General features: G+C 43.9%; 1 protein-coding gene across 1 annotated transcript in view; it reads right to left on the reverse strand.

The window, feature by feature from the left end:
- C9orf72 (C9orf72-SMCR8 complex subunit) overlaps positions 1-20,070 on the reverse strand; it is a 55,761-nt gene extending 35,691 nt beyond the window's left edge. Inside the window, exons 1-2 of the mRNA XM_073667417.1 lie at positions 19,957-20,070; positions 1,269-1,738 (exon numbers count right to left, since the gene is read on the reverse strand). Coding sequence (XP_073523518.1) covers positions 1,269-1,712 — 444 coding nt within the window. The 5' untranslated portion in view covers positions 1,713-1,738; positions 19,957-20,070. The remainder of the gene's footprint in view (positions 1-1,268; positions 1,739-19,956) is intronic.
- Between the last annotated feature and the right edge of the window lie 3,118 nt (positions 20,071-23,188).

Below are 23,188 nucleotides of genomic sequence, written 5' to 3' on the forward strand. Positions count from 1 at the left end.
TAAGCAATACCTGCAGATTAACCCTATATCTGCAGATAATTAGCATTTATGGAGGTGACAGCTCCTGTATGAAGGCGGCTCTGTCAACAGATATACAGATTGTATACATTATTACACATCTCTTAGACCTGATGAGGCGGATATACTTTCTTTGAAAATGCATATCAGATTGGCTGTATAATCATTTTTGAAAGTTTCTCTTGGATATTCAAACGAGTTCTAGCTAGAAAGAGAAAAGGGTCATTTTACTATAAGGCTTGTAAACACGACGTCTTTTGTAGGCAGATTCAGCTCGAAAAAGCGCCAAAAGAGTGCCCCACAACTGAATAGTGTGCAACAATGTCAAAACAAACTTGTTCCATCTTATTTCACTTCTACTAACGACTTCAAGGTTCAGAAACCATGAAGCAGTTAAAAGAAGTGACACGCTAAGTCTTCAGTTCACATCAACTGGGAAGCCGCCCACTCTCTATACTTAACAGTACGGAGTGAAAGCCAGAAGCGGTGGAGGACAAGGCACTGGCCAAGCCACGGCAGGAAAGCAACCGCCATGCACATACCCTAAGTATTATACAGCTATATTGACATGGATTTTCAAAGTACGCCAGCCTCAACAGGTCTCAGAACAGTATGTGTGCTGCTTTTATTGTGAGATTTTGTGACAGATTCCCTTTATTATTGTTTTGAAGATCTTTTCTTGCTGTTGGGTATATTATACTTGGCTAGGGATACACTGTGTTTATGACTACTGTGAGGCTCATACACTCAAAGTAGGCATGCCCCCGACAGTGGCCACAGTCAAGGTGGCTTTTACCCACCATAGGGAACCAGTGCAAAAAATAAAAAACCTTAGCCTAAGTTCCCACAATGAGTTTTTGTTGAGTTTTTTCAGGCTGCCTATTTTCTGAAAAAGGCAAGTAACTTATTTTACTTAATGCGCGCAGAAAATCTGCAACATCAAAAACTCACCAAAAGCTCATTGTGGGAATGTAGCCTTTTACTGCAAGCTATATATGTTTTTTGTTGTGACTCTGTCACTCTCTACAGCAAAACAAAAGGTATACAAGCGCGTCCCTGCCAGACAGAGGCCAGAAGAACATACTTTTGGCCTTCTTCTGGTACATGACAGCCTACAAATCTGAGCTGTGTGTATATAGCGCTTGGATGCCAAGCCACATTTTCCTTAGCAACTTATATCATGGAGCCCTCCTTTTCGGATTAATAGCAAATATTACTAACATATCCTGAAATCCGCAGTGTAGACTTACTTTGTGCATCCATATCCGTCCCTTCCTGATGATGTGTGTAAGGCGGGCCACGCAGACCCTGTGCAGAGGCAGGTAGAAGCACAGTTCAGTTTGGGGCAGAATGATAGAGAGGCCATATGTACTCCGATCCCCGTTCCAGTTTCCATCAAATATCAGAGACACAATGATCACTCCCTTCTCTGCAAGTACAAAAAACTTCACATCGATGGCTCCACTTTCTGCATTCCTCAAGATCTCGCCATTCAACGTGTGATTTGCCAGGAACGTAACCTCTCCATCGCTCAGCACCACTTCATCAGTCTTCGGGGCCCAGATGTGTCTCACTCGAGGTCCCAGAATGTTGTCCCAGTATGCAAAGGTAGCAGCTAAAAGTGGTGAGTAACCATCGATAGTGATCAGAGTCTTGGCTACAGCTGGAGAAGGTGGAGGGCAAAGAGCTGCCATTCTTCATTCCAGTGAAAGGACTTTTCCTGAGGAATAAAGAATACAACATGTGAACGAGGTTTACAGCCATTGATCCCAAGTGCAGTATCCACAATACAAATCCATAGGAATTGTTCAAGGTGCGAAATAACCCTATCACAGGATCACAACTTTTTTATTTTATTTTTTTTACAAAAAAACAATCAACTTGGAGAAATAAAAGTTAACTAAACTACTTTATGAAGTGTTAAAGAGGACCCATCACTTGCGCTCAAAAAAAAAGTGACCTTGCAAAAATCCCTGAGGTCCCGATTCTAGTCCAGAGATATTGACATTTGTTTCTTCTGGAGTGCACTTTGTGAAATCTCTGCTTCTACTTCAACTGTGCAACCTTTCTCTGGGGGTGTGCGCGTGTTCACCCCTCCCTCCCAGATGCTGCCAATCACAGCTCAGCAGCTGATCTAGCAAGTCCCCCCCCCCCAAAGAAGACTCTAGAGAAGCGCCCAGTGCAGTTCAGGCCTGCACAACATGCGGCCCGCAGGATCCGGGAGATACAGGCTCCTTACTTCCCATATACAAATGGTTTTGCATTTTTCAGGGTCGGTGCCCACGATACATTTTTCAAGTGTTTATGCTGCGAAATTTTTGCAGCGTAAAGTGCTTGGTAATCCATCCCCCATGGTCCCCAATGAAATTCCGCACTTTCAATGCCCATGCTGCGGAATTTTCCACAGCGTTTTTGATGTGTGGAAAAATCTGCGGCATGTCCATTATTTGTGCGTTTACGCATGCGGAATTGCCATCTCCAATGCATTAGAAAACGCAAGGCAATTCCGCATGTGCAAAACGCTTGAAAAACGAGTGTCAAATTCCGCATGTGTTTTTCCGGGCAAGGACATGCAAAAATGAAGCGGAAATTTTCTGCTTCATTTCAGCATCGTGGGCACATAGCCTCAGACACGAATACATTTGAACACATGTATCGGCATGACCTCATCACTGTACTGCTGTCACCAGTGACGTGGAGACGGCAGGCAAGGCAACGGTGAGCACTCCATTGAGGAGCTGAACATTGAATGTCCTATTATTTTAGATGAGGGGGGCAAGAGTTGGTGTTAATGTGAGTGTACATATGAGGCAATGGAGGGGGGGGGGGATTGTGAAAGGGGACATAGTATAACGAGGGGCAGTGCGTGGTAATATTATGGAAAGTGGCAGATTATGTAGAAGAGCACTGTGGGGGACATTATGGGGAGGGGAAGTGTGTGGGGATTATGGAGAGTGCCAGTGTGGTGGGGACATTATGGTAGAGGGGGGGGAAGTGTGGGAAGTACTATGGAGAGGGTCAGTGTCACAGGGACACTATGGAGAGGGTCAGTGTCACAGGGACACTATGGAGAGGGTCAGTGTCACAGGGACACTATGGAGAGGGTCAGTGTCACAGGGACACTATGGAGAGGGTCAGTGTCACATGGACACTATGGAGAGGGTCAGTGTCAGGGGGAATAATATGGAGAAGTGAGTTGGGGGGGGGGGGCACAGTAAAGGGCAACTATTTATTCAGGTACGCAGCGTGGGAGATATTTTTATTTGTGGAGCAGTATAAAGATACTTTTATTTTTAAGGGCACCATGCTGGAACGTGCTAATAAAGACTGAGAAGAGGAAAATCTACAGACAAGCTCTGGGCATGAAATCTCATCATGACGTCTGTACTACATGGAGACAAAAAACGATGAGAATGACTCCAAAACAGAGAAGATGTCGTCTACAAGGTACGTGGATGTAAATGTTTATTTGTGATATTACCTGTGTCTCATCAGTACTGTGGTCCCTGTATACTCCGCAGTCTGATGATGGCTGGTAACAACAGTTGTAGGTTCATGCGATACAATTGTATAATGAGGCTGAACGGACATTACAATTGATCACTGTACTAAGGTGCTGAATTCATGTACTGACGGTGGTTCTGATCTTGTCCACATGTAGCAATCCATGACGTGCTTCATGGCTATGTTAAAACTTAAAAATCCTAAAAATGTAGAGATTTGAGATTATGAGGAGGATTTGGCGAAAAGTTTCATTAGCTTGTGTTCACACAGTTTTTTTGGAAGCAGAATTTGGCACAGTATGGTGGTATTATTTATGCAGGGTACATGGGTACTATTTTGGCAATGTGTGGTGCTATTTACATGGTGTACAATATGGTGGTATTATTTATGCAGAGTACTATTCTGGCACTGTACAGTGGTATTATTTATGTGGGGTACCATCTTGGCACTGTAGAGTGGTATTTACGTAGTGTACTCTTGGCACTGTTTCAGGATTTGGCGAAAAGTTTCATTAGCGTGTGTTCACACAGTTTTTTTTTGGGAGCAGAATTTTGGCACTGTATGGAGGTATTATTTATGTAGTGTACAATTTGGGCTCTGTATTGCAGTATTATTTATGTAGGCACAGCATAATGGTAATATTTATGTGAGGTACTATTTTAGCACTTTATGGTGGTATTATTTATGTAAGGTGCACAGGTACTATTTTGGCACTGTGTGGTGGTATTATTTATGTAAGGAACGCGGGTACTATTTTGGCACTGTGTGGTGGTATTACTTATGTAAGGCATGCGGGTACTATTTTGGCACTGTGTGGTGGTATTACTTATGTAAGGCATGCGGGTACTATTTTGGCACTGTGTGGTGGTATTATTTATGTAAGGCACGTGGGTACTATTTTGGCACTGTGTGGTGGTATTACTTATGTAAGGCACGTGGGTACTATTTTGGCACTGTGTGGTGGTATTATTTATGTAAGGCACACTGGTACTATTTTGGCACTTTGTGGTGGTATTATTTATGTAAGGTACACAAATACTATTTTGCACTGTCTGCCAGTGTTCTGTACATAATAAATGGTGATACTTTCTTGGTGGTATAAAGCCATATTATTTAGCATCACTTTGTAGGTGGTCCAGCTGTCTCGCCATGGTTTATGGTAGGTGACATCTTCCCATGTCTCCCCACAGACTCATCATTGCGCTGGTCCAGCTTCCCCACAATATACAGTGTGTGCATGATACAATCAGATATCACAGCGATTAGGGTAATACAGAGAACCACAAGCACGATAAGGATCTGTCCAGCCGCGGCAGCTCACATCAGCATAAGGCTCCATACATCCATACAGAGCGCCTAGGGCACACACACGTCACTGCAGCACTAGTATATATAACGCACACACACGTCACTGCAGCACTAGTATATATAATACGCACACACACGTCACTGCAGCACTAGTATATATAATACGCACACACACACACGTCACTGCAGCACTAGTATATATAATACGCACACACACACGTCACTGCAGCACTAGTATATATAACGCACACACGTCACTGCAGCACTAGTATATATAATACGCACACACGTCACTGCAGCACTAGTATATATAATACGCACACACGTCACTGCAGCACTAGTATATATAATACGCACACACGTCACTGCAGCACTAGTATATATAATACGCACACACGTCACTGCAGCACTAGTATATATAACGCACACGTCACTGCAGCACTAGTATATAAAATACGCGCACACACACACGTCACTGCAGCACTAGTATATAACGCACACGTCACTGCAGCACTAGTATATAACGCACACGTCACTGCAGCACTAGTATATAACGCACACGTCACTGCAGCACTAGTATATATAATACGCACACACGTCACTGCAGCACTAGTATATATAATACGCACACACGTCACTGCAGCACTAGTATATATAACACACACACACACACGTCACTGCAGCACTAGTATATATAACGCACACACACACGTCACTGCAGCACTAGTATATATAATACGCACACACGTCACTGCAGCACTAGTATATATAACACACACACACACACGTCACTGCAGCACTAGTATATATAACGCACACACACGTCACTGCAGCACTAGTATATATAACGCACACACACGTCACTGCAGCACTAGTATATATAATACACACACACGTCACTGCAGCACTAGTATATATAATACACACACGTCACTGCAGCACTAGTATACATAATACACACACGTCACTGCAGCACTAGTATACATAACGCACACACGTCACTGCAGCACTAGTATACATAATACACACACACGTCACTGCAGCACTAGTATACATAATACGCACACGTCACTGCAGCACTAGTATATATAACGCACACACACACACACAAGTCACTGCAGCACTAGTATATATAACGCACACACACACACACACGTCACTGCAGCACTAGTATATATAACGCACACACACACACGTCACTGCAGCACTAGTATATATAACGCACACACACACACGTCACTGCAGCACTAGTATATATAACGCACACACACACGTCACTGCAGCACTAGTATATATAACGCACACACACGTCACTGCAGCACTAGTATATATAACGCACACACGTCACTGCAGCACTAGTATATATAATACGCGCACACACACACACGTCACTGCAGCACTAGTATAACGCACACACGTCACTGCAGCACTAGTATATATAACGCACACACACACGTCACTGCAGCACTAGTATATAAAACACACACACACGTCACTGCAGCACTAGTATATATAACACACACACGTCACTGCAGCACTAGTATATATAATACACACACGTCACTGCAGCACTAGTATATATAATACGCGCACACACACACACGTCACTGCAGCACTAGTATAACGCACACACGTCACTGCAGCACTAGTATATATAACGCACACACACACGTCACTGCAGCACTAGTATATAAAACACACACACACGTCACTGCAGCACTAGTATATATAACACACACACACGTCACTGCAGCACTAGTATATATAACACACACAGACACGTCACTGCAGCACTAGTATATATAATACACACACACGTCACTGCAGCACTAGTATATATAACGCGCACACACACACACGTCACTGCAGCACTAGTATATATAACGCGCACACACACGTCACTGCAGCACTAGTATATATAACACACGTCACTGCAGCACTAGTATATATAACACACACGTCACTGCAGCACTAGTATATATAATACGCACACACACGTCACTGCAGCACTAGTATATATAATACACACACACACGTCACTGCAGCACTAGTATATATAATACACACACACACGTCACTGCAGCACTAGTATATATAACACACACGTCACTGCAGCACTAGTATATATAATACACACACACACATCACTGCAGCACTAGTATATATAATACACACACACACACGTCACTGCAGCACTAGTATATATAACACGCACACACGTCACTGCAGCACTAGTATATATAATACACACACGTCACTGCAGCACTAGTATATATAACGCACACACACACGTCACTGCAGCACTAGTATATATAACGCACACACACACGTCACTGCAGCACTAGTATATATAACACACACACGTCACTGCAGCACTAGTATATATAACACACACACGTCACTGCAGCACTAGTATATATAACACACACACGTCACTGCAGCACTAGTATATATAACACACACACGTCACTGCAGCACTAGTATATATAATACACACACACACACGTCACTGCAGCACTAGTATATATATAATACACACACACACGTCACTGCAGCACTAGTATATATAACGCACACACGTCACTGCAGCACTAGTATATATAACGCACACACGTCACTGCAGCACTAGTATATATAACGCACACACGTCACTGCAGCACTAGTATATATAACGCACACACACGTCACTGCAGCACTAGTATATATAACACACACACGTCACTGCAGCACTAGTATACATAATACACACACACGTCACTGCAGCACTAGTATATATAATACACACACACACGTCACTGCAGCACTAGTATACATAATACACACGTCACTGCAGCACTAGTATATATAACGCACACACGTCACTGCAGCGCTAGTATACATAATACACACACGTCACTGCAGCACTAGTATACATAATACACACACGTCACTGCAGCACTAGTATATATAACGCATACACTTCACTGCAGCGCTAGTATACATAATACACACACGTCACTGCAGCACTAGTATACATAATACACACACACACACGTCACTGCAGCACTAGTATATATAACGCACACACACACACGTCACTGCAGCACTAGTATATATAATACACACACACACGTCACTGCAGCACTAGTACATATAACACACACACACACACACGTCACTGCAGCACTAGTATATATAACGCACACACGTCACTGCAGCACTAGTATATATAACGCACACACGTCACTGCAGCACTAGTATATATAACGCACACACGTCACTGCAGCACTAGTATAACGCACACACGTCACTGCAGCACTAGTATATATAACACACACACACACGTCACTGCAGCACTAGTATATATAACGCACACACGTCACTGCAGCACTAGTATATATAACGCACACACGTCACTGCAGCACTAGTATACATAATACACACACGTCACTGCAGCACTAGTATACATAATACACACACGTCACTGCAACACTAGTATATATAATACACACACACGTCACTGCAGCACTAGTATATATAACGCACACACACGTCACTGCAGCACTAGTATATATAACGCACACACACACGTCACTGCAGCACTAGTATATATAACACACACACACACGTCACTGCAGCACTAGTATATATAACGCACACACGTCACTGCAGCACTAGTATATATAACGCACACACGTCACTGCAGCACTAGTATATATAACGCACACACGTCACTGCAGCACTAGTATATATAACGCACACACGTCACTGCAGCACTAGTATATATAACGCACACACGTCACTGCAGCACTAGTATATATAACGCACACACGTCACTGCAGCACTAGTATACTGTATATAACGCACACACGTCACTGCAGCACTAGTATATATAACGCACACACACGTCACTGCAGCACTAGTATATATAACGCACACACACGTCACTGCAGCACTAGTATATATAATACGCACACACACGTCACTGCAGCACTAGTATATATAACGCACACACGTCACTGCAGCACTAGTATATATAATACACACACACGTCACTGCAGCACTAGTATATATAACGCACACACGTCACTGCAGCACTAGTATACATAATACACACACACACGTCACTGCAGCACTAGTATACATAATACACACACACACGTCACTGCAGCACTAGTATACATAATACACACACGTCACTGCAGCACTAGTATATATAACGCACACACGTCACTGCAGCACTAGTATATATAACGCACACACACACACGTCACTGCAGCACTAGTATATATAACGCACACACACACACACGTCACTGCAGCACTAGTATATATAACACACACGTCACTGCAGCACTAGTATATATAATACACACACACGTCACTGCAGCACTAGTATATATAACGCACACACGTCACTGCAGCACTAGTATATATAACGCACACACGTTACTGCAGCACTAGTATATATAACGCACACACACGTCACTGCAGCACTAGTATATATAACGCACACACACGTCACTGCAGCACTAGTATACATAATACACACACACGTCACTGCAGCACTAGTATATATAATACACACACACGTCACTGCAGCACTAGTATACATAATACACACACACGTCACTGCAGCACTAGTATATATAACGCACACACGTCACTGCAGCGCTAGTATACATAATACACACACGTCACTGCAGCACTAGTATACATAATACACACACGTCACTGCAGCACTAGTATATATAACGCACACACGTCACTGCAGCGCTAGTATACATAATACAGACACGTCACTGCAGCACTAGTATATATAACGCACACACACACACACGTCACTGCAGCACTAGTATATATAACGCACACACACACGTCACTGCAGCACTAGTACATATAACACACACACACACACGTCACTGCAGCACTAGTATATATAACGCACACACGTCACTGCAGCACTAGTATATATAACGCACACACGTCACTGCAGCACTAGTATATATAATACGCGCACACACACGTCACTGCAGCACTAGTATATATAACGCACACACACACACACGTCACTGCAGCACTAGTATATATAACACACACACGTCACTGCAGCACTAGTATATATAACACACACACACACACACACACACACGTCACTGCAGCACTAGTATATATAACGCACACACGTCACTGCAGCACTAGTATATATAATACACACACACACACGTCACTGCAGCACTAGTATATATAACACACACACGTCACTGCAGCACTAGTATATATAACACACACACACACGTCACTGCAGCACTAGTATACATAACGCACACACGTCACTGCAGCACTAGTATACATAATACACACACGTCACTGCAGCACTAGTATACATAATACACACACGTCACTGCAACACTAGTATATATAATACACACACGTCACTGCAACACTAGTATATATAATACACACACACGTCACTGCAGCACTAGTATATATAACGCACACACACGTCACTGCAGCACTAGTATACATAATACGCACACGTCACTGCAGCACTAGTATATATAACGCACACACGTCACTGCAGCACTAGTATACTGTATATAACGCACACACGTCACTGCAGCATTAGTATATATTACGCACACACACACACGTCACTGCAGCACTAGTATATATAATACGCACACACACACACACGTCACTGCAGCACTAGTATATATAACGCACACACGTCACTGCAGCACTAGTATATATAATACACACACACACGTCACTGCAGCACTAGTATATATAACGCACACACGTCACTGCAGCACTAGTATACATAATACACACACACACGTCACTGCAGCACTAGTATACATAATACACACACGTCACTGCAGCACTAGTATATATAACACGCACACACGTCACTGCAGCACTAGTATACATAATACACACACGTCACTGCAGCACTAGTATATATAATACGCGCACACACACGTCACTGCAGCACTAGTATATATAACGCACACACACACACACACGTCACTGCAGCACTAGTATATATAACACACACACGTCACTGCAGCACTAGTATATATAACACACACACACACGTCACTGCAGCACTAGTATACATAACGCACACACGTCACTGCAGCACTAGTATACATAATACACACACGTCACTGCAGCACTAGTATACATAATACACACACGTCACTGCAACACTAGTATATATAATACACACACGTCACTGCAACACTAGTATATATAATACACACACACGTCACTGCAGCACTAGTATATATAACGCACACACACGTCACTGCAGCACTAGTATACATAATACGCACACGTCACTGCAGCACTAGTATATATAACGCACACACACGTCACTGCAGCACTAGTATATATAACGCACACACACACACGTCACTGCAGCACTAGTATATATAACACACACACACACGTCACTGCAGCACTAGTATATATAACGCACACACGTCACTGCAGCACTAGTATATATAACGCACACACGTCACTGCAGCACTAGTATATATAACGCACACACGTCACTGCAGCACTAGTATATATAACGCACACACGTCACTGCAGCACTAGTATATATAACGCACACACGTCACTGCAGCACTAGTATATATAACGCACACACGTCACTGCAGCACTAGTATATATAATACACACACACACGTCACTGCAGCACTAGTATATATAATACACACACGTCACTGCAGCACTAGTATATATAACGCACACACGTCACTGCAGCACTAGTATATATAATACACACACACACGTCACTGCAGCACTAGTATATATAATACACACACGTCACTGCAGCACTAGTATATATAATACACACACACACGTCACTGCAGCACTAGTATATATAACGCACACACGTCACTGCAGCACTAGTATATATAATACACACACACACGTCACTGCAGCACTAGTATATATAACGCACACACGTCACTGCAGCACTAGTATATATAATACACACACACACACACACGTCACTGCAGCACTAGTATATATAATACACACACGTCACTGCAGCACTAGTATATATAATACACACACACACACGTCACTGCAGCACTAGTATATATAATACACACACGTCACTGCAGCATTAGTATATATTACGCACACACACACACGTCACTGCAGCACTAGTATATATAATACGCACACACACACACACGTCACTGCAGCACTAGTATATATAACACACACACGTCACTGCAGCACTAGTATATATAACACACACACACACACACACACACACGTCACTGCAGCACTAGTATATATAACGCACACACGTCACTGCAGCACTAGTATATATAATACACACACACACACGTCACTGCAGCACTAGTATATATAACACACACACGTCACTGCAGCACTAGTATATATAACACACACACACACGTCACTGCAGCACTAGTATACATAACGCACACACGTCACTGCAGCACTAGTATACATAATACACACACGTCACTGCAGCACTAGTATACATAATACACACACGTCACTGCAACACTAGTATATATAATACACACACGTCACTGCAACACTAGTATATATAATACACACACACGTCACTGCAGCACTAGTATATATAACGCACACACACGTCACTGCAGCACTAGTATACATAATACGCACACGTCACTGCAGCACTAGTATATATAACGCACACACGTCACTGCAGCACTAGTATACTGTATATAACGCACACACGTCACTGCAGCATTAGTATATATTACGCACACACACACACGTCACTGCAGCACTAGTATATATAATACGCACACACACACACACGTCACTGCAGCACTAGTATATATAACGCACACACGTCACTGCAGCACTAGTATATATAATACACACACACACGTCACTGCAGCACTAGTATATATAACGCACACACGTCACTGCAGCACTAGTATACATAATACACACACACACGTCACTGCAGCACTAGTATACATAATACACACACGTCACTGCAGCACTAGTATATATAACACGCACACACGTCACTGCAGCACTAGTATACATAATACACACACGTCACTGCAGCACTAGTATATATAATACGCGCACACACACGTCACTGCAGCACTAGTATATATAACGCACACACACACACACACGTCACTGCAGCACTAGTATATATAACACACACACGTCACTGCAGCACTAGTATATATAACACACACACACACGTCACTGCAGCACTAGTATACATAACGCACACACGTCACTGCAGCACTAGTATACATAATACACACACGTCACTGCAGCACTAGTATACATAATACACACACGTCACTGCAACACTAGTATATATAATACACACACGTCACTGCAACACTAGTATATATAATACACACACACACGTCACTGCAGCACTAGTATATATAACGCACACACACGTCACTGCAGCACTAGTATACATAATACGCACACGTCACTGCAGCACTAGTATATATAACGCACACACACGTCACTGCAGCACTAGTATATATAACGCACACACACACACGTCACTGCAGCACTAGTATATATAACACACACACACACGTCACTGCAGCACTAGTATATATAACGCACACACGTCACTGCAGCACTAGTATATATAACGCACACACGTCACTGCAGCACTAGTATATATAACGCACACACGTCACTGCAGCACTAGTATATATAACGCACACACGTCACTGCAGCACTAGTATATATAACGCACACACGTCACTGCAGCACTAGTATATATAACGCACACACGTCACTGCAGCACTAGTATATATAATACACACACACACGTCACTGCAGCACTAGTATATATAATACACACACGTCACTGCAGCACTAGTATATATAACGCACACACGTCACTGCAGCACTAGTATATATAATACACACACACACGTCACTGCAGCACTAGTATATATAATACACACACGTCACTGCAGCACTAGTATATATAATACACACACACACGTCACTGCAGCACTAGTATATATAACGCACACACGTCACTGCAGCACTAGTATATATAATACACACACACACGTCACTGCAGCACTAGTATATATAACGCACACACGTCACTGCAGCACTAGTATATATAATACACACACACACACACGTCACTGCAGCACTAGTATATATAATACACACACGTCACTGCAGCACTAGTATATATAATACACACACACACACGTCACTGCAGCACTAGTATATATAATACACACACGTCACTGCAGCATTAGTATATATTACGCACACACACACACGTCACTGCAGCACTAGTATATATAATACGCACACACACACACACGTCACTGCAGCACTAGTATATATAACGCACACACGTCACTGCAGCACTAGTATATATAATACACACACACACGTCACTGCAGCACTAGTATATATAACGCACACACGTCACTGCAGCACTAGTATACATAATACACACACACACGTCACTGCAGCACTAGTATACATAATACACACACGTCACTGCAGCACTAGTATATATAACACGCACACACGTCACTGCAGCACTAGTATATATAACACACACACACACGTCACTGCAGCACTAGTATATATAACACACACACACACACGTCACTGCAGCACTAGTATATATAATACACACACACACACGTCACTGCAGCACTAGTATATATAATACACACACACGTCACTGCAGCACTAGTATATATAATACACACACACACGTCACTGCAGCACTAGTATATATAACACACACACACGTCACTGCAGCACTAGTATATATAATACGCACACACGTCACTGCAGCACTAGTATATATAACGCACACACGTCACTGCAGCACTAGTATATATAACGCACACACGTCACTGCAGCACTAGTATATATAACGCACACACGTCACTGCAGCACTAGTATATATAACACACACACGTTACTGCAGCACTAGTATATATAACGCACACACACGTCACTGCAGCACTAGTATATATAACACACACACGTCACTGCAGCACTAGTATATATAACGCACACACACACGTCACTGCAGCACTAGTATATATAATACACACACACGTCACTGCAGCACTAGTATATATAACGCACACACACACACACGTTACTGCAGCACTAGTATATATAATACGCACACACACACACACGTCACTGCAGCACTAGTATATATAACGCACACACGTCACTGCAGCACTAGTATACATAATACACACACACACGTCACTGCAGCACTAGTATATATAACGCACACACACGTCACTGCAGCACTAGTATACATAATACACACACACGTCACTGCAGCACTAGTATATATAACACATACACGTCACTGCAGCACTAGTATATATAACACACACGTCACTGCAGCACTAGTATATATAACACACACACGTCACTGCAGCACTAGTATATATAACACACACACGTCACTGCAGCACTAGTATATATAACACACACACGTCACTGCAGCACTAGTATATATAACACACACACACACGTCACTGCAGCACTAGTATATATAAAACACACACACGTCACTGCAGCACTAGTATATATAACACACACACACGTCACTGCAGCACTAGTATATATAACACACACACACGTCACTGCAGCACTAGTATATATAACACACACACGTCACTGCAGCACTAGTATACATAATACACACACGTCACTGCAGCACTAGTATACATAATACACACACGTCACTGCAGCACTAGTATATATAATACACACACGTCACTGCAGCACTAGTATACATAATACACACACACACGTCACTGCAGCACTAGTATATATAATACACACACGTCACTGCAGCACTAGTATATATAACGCACACACACGTCACTGCAGCACTAGTATACATAATACACACACGTCACTGCAGCACTAGTATACATAATACACACACGTCACTGCAGCACTAGTATATATAACACACACGTCACTGCAGCACTAGTATATATAACACACACACACACGTCACTGCAGCACTAGTATATATAACGCACACACGTCACTGCAGCACTAGTATATATAATACACACACACACGTCACTGCAGCACTAGTATATATAACACACACGTCACTGCAGCACTAGTATATATAACACACACGTCACTGCAGCACTAGTATATATAACACACACACGTCACTGCAGCACTAGTATATATAACACACACACACACGTCACTGCAGCACTAGTATATATAAAACACACACACGTCACTGCAGCACTAGTATATATAACACACACACACGTCACTGCAGCACTAGTATATATAACACACACACACGTCACTGCAGCACTAGTATATATAACACACACACGTCACTGCAGCACTAGTATACATAATACACACACGTCACTGCAGCACTAGTATACATAATACACACACGTCACTGCAGCACTAGTATATATAATACACACACGTCACTGCAGCACTAGTATACATAATACACACACACGTCACTGCAGCACTAGTATATATAATACACACACGTCACTGCAGCGCTAGTGTAATACACACACGTCACTGCAGCACTAGTATACATAATACGCACACACACACACGTCACTGCAGCACTAGTATATATAATACACACACGTCACTGCAGCACTAGTATATATAATACACACACGTCACTGCAGCACTAGTATATATAATACGCACGCACACGTCACTGCAGCACTAGTATATATAATACGCACACACACACGTCACTGCAGCACTAGTATATATAATACGCACACACACGTCACTGCAGCACTAGTATATATAATACACACACACGTCACTGCAGCACTAGTATACATAATACGCACACACACACGTCACTGCAGCACTAGTATACATAATACACACACACGTCACTGCAGCACTAGTATACATAATACGCACACACACACACGTCACTGCAGCACTAGTATATATAATACACACACACACGTCACTGCAGCACTAGTATATATAATACACACACACACGTCACTGCAGCACTAGTATATATAATACACACACGTCACTGCAGCACTAGTATATATAATACACACACGTCACTGCAGCACTAGTATATATAATACACACACACGTCACTGCAGCACTAGTATACATAATACACACACGTCACTGCAGCACTAGTATACATAATACACACACGTCACTGCAGCACTAGTATACATAATACGCACACACACGTCACTGCAGCACTAGTATACATAATACGCACACACACGTCACTGCAGCACTAGTATACATAATACACACACGTCACTGCAGCACTAGTATATATAATACACACACACACACACGTCACTGCAGCACTAGTATATATAATACGCACACACACACGTCACTGCAGCACTAGTATATATAACGCACACACGTCACTGCAGCACTAGTATATATAATACACACACACACGTCACTGCAGCACTAGTATACATAATACGCACACACACGTCACTGCAGCACTAGTATATATAATACGCACACGTCACTGCAGCACTAGTATACATAATACGCACACACACACACGTCACTGCAGCACTAGTATATATAACGCACACACGTCACTGCAGCATTAGTATATATAATACGCGCACACACACGTCACTGCAGCACTAGTATATATAATACGCACACACACACACACGTCACTGCAGCACTAGTATATATAATACGCACACACGTCACTGCAGCACTAGTATATATAATACACACACGTCACTGCAGCACTAGTATATATAATACGCACACGTCACTGCAGCACTAGTATATATAATACACACACGTCACTGCAGCACTAGTATATATAATACGCACACACACGTCACTGCAGCACTAGTATATATAATACGCACACACACGTCACTGCAGCACTAGTATACATAATACACACACGTCACTGCAGCACTAGTATACATAATACGCACACACACGTCACTGCAGCACTAGTATACATAATACACACACGTCACTGCAGCACTAGTATACATAATACGCACACACACGTCACTGCAGCACTAGTATATATAATACGCACACGTCACTGCAGCACTAGTATATATAATACACACAAGTCACTGCAGCACTAGTATAGATAATACACACACGTCACTGCAGCACTAGTATATATAATACGCACACACACACACACGTCACTGCAGCACTAGTATATATAATACGCGCACACGTCACTGCAGCACTAGTATATATAACGCACACACGTCACTGCAGCACTAGTATATATAATACGCGCACACATCACTGCAGCACTAGTATATATAATACGCACACACGTCACTGCAGCACTAGTATACATAATACACACACACGTCACTGCAGCACTAGTATATATAACGCACACACACGTCACTGCAGCACTAGTATATATAATACACACACGTCACTGCAGCACTAGTATATATAACGCACACACACGTCACTGCAGCACTAGTATATATAATACACACACACGTCACTGCAGCACTAGTATATATAATACACACACGTCACTGCAGCACTAGTATATATAATACACACACACGTCACTGCAGCACTAGTATATATAACGCACACACGTCACTGCAGCACTAGTATATATAATACACACACGTCACTGCAGCACTAGTATATATAATACGCACACACATCACTAGTATACATAATACACACACGTCACTGCAGCACTAGTATATATAATACACACACACGTCACTGCAGCACTAGTATATATAACGCACACACACGTCACTGCAGCACTAGTATATATAACGCACACACACGTCACTGCAGCACTAGTATACATAATACACACACGTCACTGCAGCACTAGTATACATAATACACACACGTCACTGCAGCACTAGTATACATAACACACACACGTCACTGCAGCACTAGTATATATAACACACACACGTCACTGCAGCACTAGTATATATAACGCACACACGTCACTGCAGCACTAGTATACATAACGCACACACGTCACTGCAGCACTAGTATACATAATACACACACGTCACTGCAGCACTAGTATACATAACGCACACACGTCACTGCAGCACTAGTATACATAATACACACACGTCACTGCAGCACTAGTATATATAATACACACACACGTCACTGCAGCACTAGTATATATAATACACACACACGTCACTGCAGCACTAGTATATATAATACACACGTCACTGCAGCACTAGTATATATAATACGCACACACACACGTCACTGCAGCACTAGTATATATAATACGCACACACGTCACTGCAGCACTAGTATATATAATACGCACACACGTCACTGCAGCACTAGTATATATAATACGCACACACACGTCACTGCAGCACTAGTATATATAATACACACACACGTCACTGCAGCACTAGTATATATAATACACACACGTCACTGCAGCACTAGTATATATAACGCACACACGTCACTGCAGCACTAGTATACATAATACACACACGTCACTGCAGCACTAGTATATATAATACACACACGTCACTGCAGCACTAGTATATATAACGCACACACGTCACTGCAGCACTAGTATACATAACGCACACACGTCACTGCAGCACTAGTATACATAATACACACACGTCACTGCAGCACTAGTATATATAATACACACACACACACACGTCACTGCAGCACTAGTATATATAATACACACACACGTCACTGCAGCACTAGTATATATAATACACACGTCACTGCAGCACTAGTATATATAATACGCACACACACACGTCACTGCAGCACTAGTATATATAATACACACACGTCACTGCAGCACTAGTATATATAATACGCACACACGTCACTGCAGCACTAGTATATATAATACGCACACACACACACGTCACTGCAGCACTAGTATATATAATACGCACACACGTCACTGCAGCACTAGTATATATAATACGCACACACACGTCACTGCAGCACTAGTATATATAATACGCACACACACGTCACTGCAGCACTAGTATATATAATACGCACACACACGTCACTGCAGCACTAGTATATATAATACGCACACTCGTACCTCCCACACACCAGCCGCCGGCCAGGACACTGGGGATACACCTTCTATGCCGGAAGTTGTCTCACGTGTTATTATTTGCAAGCATTTCTCTACTCACAACCAATCACCGTGCTCAACTCATTCCACCAATAGCAGCGTGGATAGATCGGGGTCAAATGGATATGAGAAAAGGGGTCCCATTGGCTTCTGGCCTTTTGTTCAGTGGATGACGTCAGTTGTTGCTAGCGAGAGACGCTGCAGGAGAAAAGCGTGATGTGGAGGATAGAGTGATCTGTGCTCATTCATCACAATTATAGCTGGTGCTACAACAGTGACCCTCCATGGGGGAGAGTAATGCCAGCCATGGGGGAGAGTAATGCCAGCCATGGGGCAGAGTAATGCCAGCCATGGGGGAGAGTAATGCCAGCCATGGGGCAGAGTAATGCCAGCCATGGGGGAGAGTAATGCCAGCCATGGGGCAGAGTAATGCCAGCCATGGGGGAGAGTAATGCCAGCCATGGGGCAGAGTAATGCCAGCCATGGGGGAGAGTAATGCCAGCCATGGGGGAGAGTAATGCCAGCCATGGGGCAGAGTAATGCCAGCCATGGGGGAGAGTAATGCCAGCCATGGGGCAGAGTAATGCCAGCCATGGGGGAGAGTAATGCCAGCCATGGGGCAGAGTAATGCCAGCCATGGGGGAGAGTAATGCCAGCCATGGGGGAGAGGAATGCCAGCCATGGGGGAGAGTAATGCCAGCCATGAGGGAGAGTAATGCGAGCCATGGGGGAGAGTAATACGAGCCATGGGGCATAGTAATGCGAGCCATGGGGCAGAGTAATGCGAGCCATGGGGGAGACTAATGCCAGCCATGGGGCAGAGTAATGCCAGCCATGGGAGAGAGTAATGCCAGCCATGGGGGAGAGTAATGCCAGCCATGGGAGAGAGTAATGCCAGCCATGGGAGAGAGTAATGCCAGCCATGGGAGAGAGTAATGCCAGCCATGGGGCAGAGTAATGCCAGCCATGGGGGAGAGTAATGCCAGCCATGGGGGAGAGTAATGCCAGCCATGAGGGAGAGTAATGCGAGCCATGGGGGAGAGTAATGCGAGCCATGGGGCAGAGTAATGCCAGCCATGGGGGAGAGTAATGCCAGCCATGGGGCAGAGTAATGCCAGCCATGGGGGAGAGTAATGCCAGCCATGGGGCAGAGTAATGCCAGCCATGGGGGAGAGGAATGCCAGCCATGGGGGAGAGTAATGCCAGCCATGAGGGAGAGTAATGCGAGCCATGGGGCAGAGTAATGCGAGCCATGGGGGAGAGTAATGCCGGCCATGGGGCAGACTAATGCCAGCCATGGGAGAGAGTAATGCCAGCCATGGGAGAGAGTAATGCCATCCATGGGGCAGAGTAATGCCAGCCATGGGGCAGAGTAATGCCAGCCATGGGGGAGAGGAATGCCAGCCATGAGGGAGAGTAATGCGAGCCATGGGGGAGAGTAATGCGAGCCATGGGGCAGAGTAATGCGAGCCATGGGGGAGAGTAATGCCAGCCATGGGAGAGAGTAATGCCAGCCATGGGGGAGAGTAATGCCAGCCATGGGAGAGAGTAATGCCAGCCATGGGGGAGAGTAATGCCAGCCATGGGGCAGAGTAATGCCAGCCATGGGGGAGAGTAATGCCAGCCATGGGGCAGAGTAATGCCAGCCATGGGGCAGAGTAATTCCAGCCATGGGGCAGAGTAATGCCAGCCATGGGGGAGAGTAATGCCAGCCATGGGGGAGAGGAATGCCAGCCATGGGGGAGAGGAATGCCAGCCATGGGGCAGAGTAATGCCAGCCATGGGGGAGAGTAATGCGAGCCATGGGGGAGAGTAATGCAAGCCATGGGGCAGAGTAATGCCAGCCATGGAGGAGAGTAATGCCAGCCATGGGGAGAGTAATGCCAGCCATGGGGCAGAGTAATGCCAGCCATGGGGGAGAGTAATACCAGCTATTGGGAATAATAAACGCCAACTGTGTAAGACCATAATGCCACCTGTGGAATATAGTAATACCAGCTATTGAGGATGGTAATGGGGAATAATAATGACTTCTTCATTTATGTGCATTTATAGGGGTTTTATTCATTATTCTTGGGATATGCCATCACTGTACACTCTGCCATCCAGTGCCAAAAAGTATGCCCTGGGAATGTCCATGGCATACTGCAAGGGTATGCCATCAATGTGTGTCTGAAGCTGGGGCAGAGTGGCACCATTAGGCCGGGTCACACTACCATGTAGCACGGCCGAGTGCTATGTAATAAACCATCTCATAGCACTCGGCTCAGTGTTATTCTATGGGGCAGTGCAGATCAGCGATTATTTTCTCATACCGATTCGGCACGAGAGAACAATGGCAGCATGCTACGATTGATACAAGTCTATGGGTGCGAGTGAAACATCGCACTGCCCTCTGTTGTCATCCCAGTGCAGTGCGATATATACTGCGAGTCAGGCCATGGAGAAGGTAGAGAAATTACTTTTTCCGTCCCCTCCGCAGCTGTGCTCCTATCATGTGAGAGAATCTGAGCACAGAGCACTGACACTCGGCTCCTGCTCGCAGCAGACCTGGAGCCGAGTGTCATTATCATATCGCATCCTATGGGTGCGTGTGAAACATCGCACTGCACTCAGATATCACCATGCAATACCATGCATTAGGTCTCAAACTGGGCACAACTAACTTTGCAGTACGTCCACCCATAGTGGTTTTGCTACGAAAGGTTTCTGCAGGAAATCCTCTGCAGCAAATCTGCACCAAATAGTGCGGCGTGGCCCTCCCCGCATCTGCTGCTTTGCCACTTCTAGGACTGTCACCACAGGAGACCAGAATGTACCACTGGCTTGGAAACAGTCCTAAGAGAAATGAAAGTGGCAGAAAAGGCATCCCCATTTTCACCATTTCAATAAATTTTTCAGCTTTATAGGATTTTTTTTATTTTATTCTTGACTTGTGGGTTTTATTATGGACCGGAGTGTAGTTGGCCTTTATGGCAGGTTTTGACTATAAACTCATTGGGGAAGTTAAAAAAAAAACAATTTATCCACAACATAAATTAACATGTTGTGGACTAAAAAATTCTGTAAAAATCTAACAACAATTTCTACTTTTATCCTGCTGTTCTGAAGTTAAAGGGTGTTCCTATGGGCCCCCATGCAAAATTTGGACCTGCTCCCCCAACTTCAGGTTGGTCAGATGTATGGGCCCTAGTAG

The sequence above is a fragment of the Phyllobates terribilis genome, unplaced genomic scaffold (genome assembly GCF_046119375.1).
Source record: "Phyllobates terribilis strain yellow unplaced genomic scaffold, ASM4611937v1 Scaffold_1__5_contigs__length_1240528914, whole genome shotgun sequence".
Lineage (NCBI taxonomy): Eukaryota > Metazoa > Chordata > Amphibia > Anura > Dendrobatidae > Phyllobates > Phyllobates terribilis.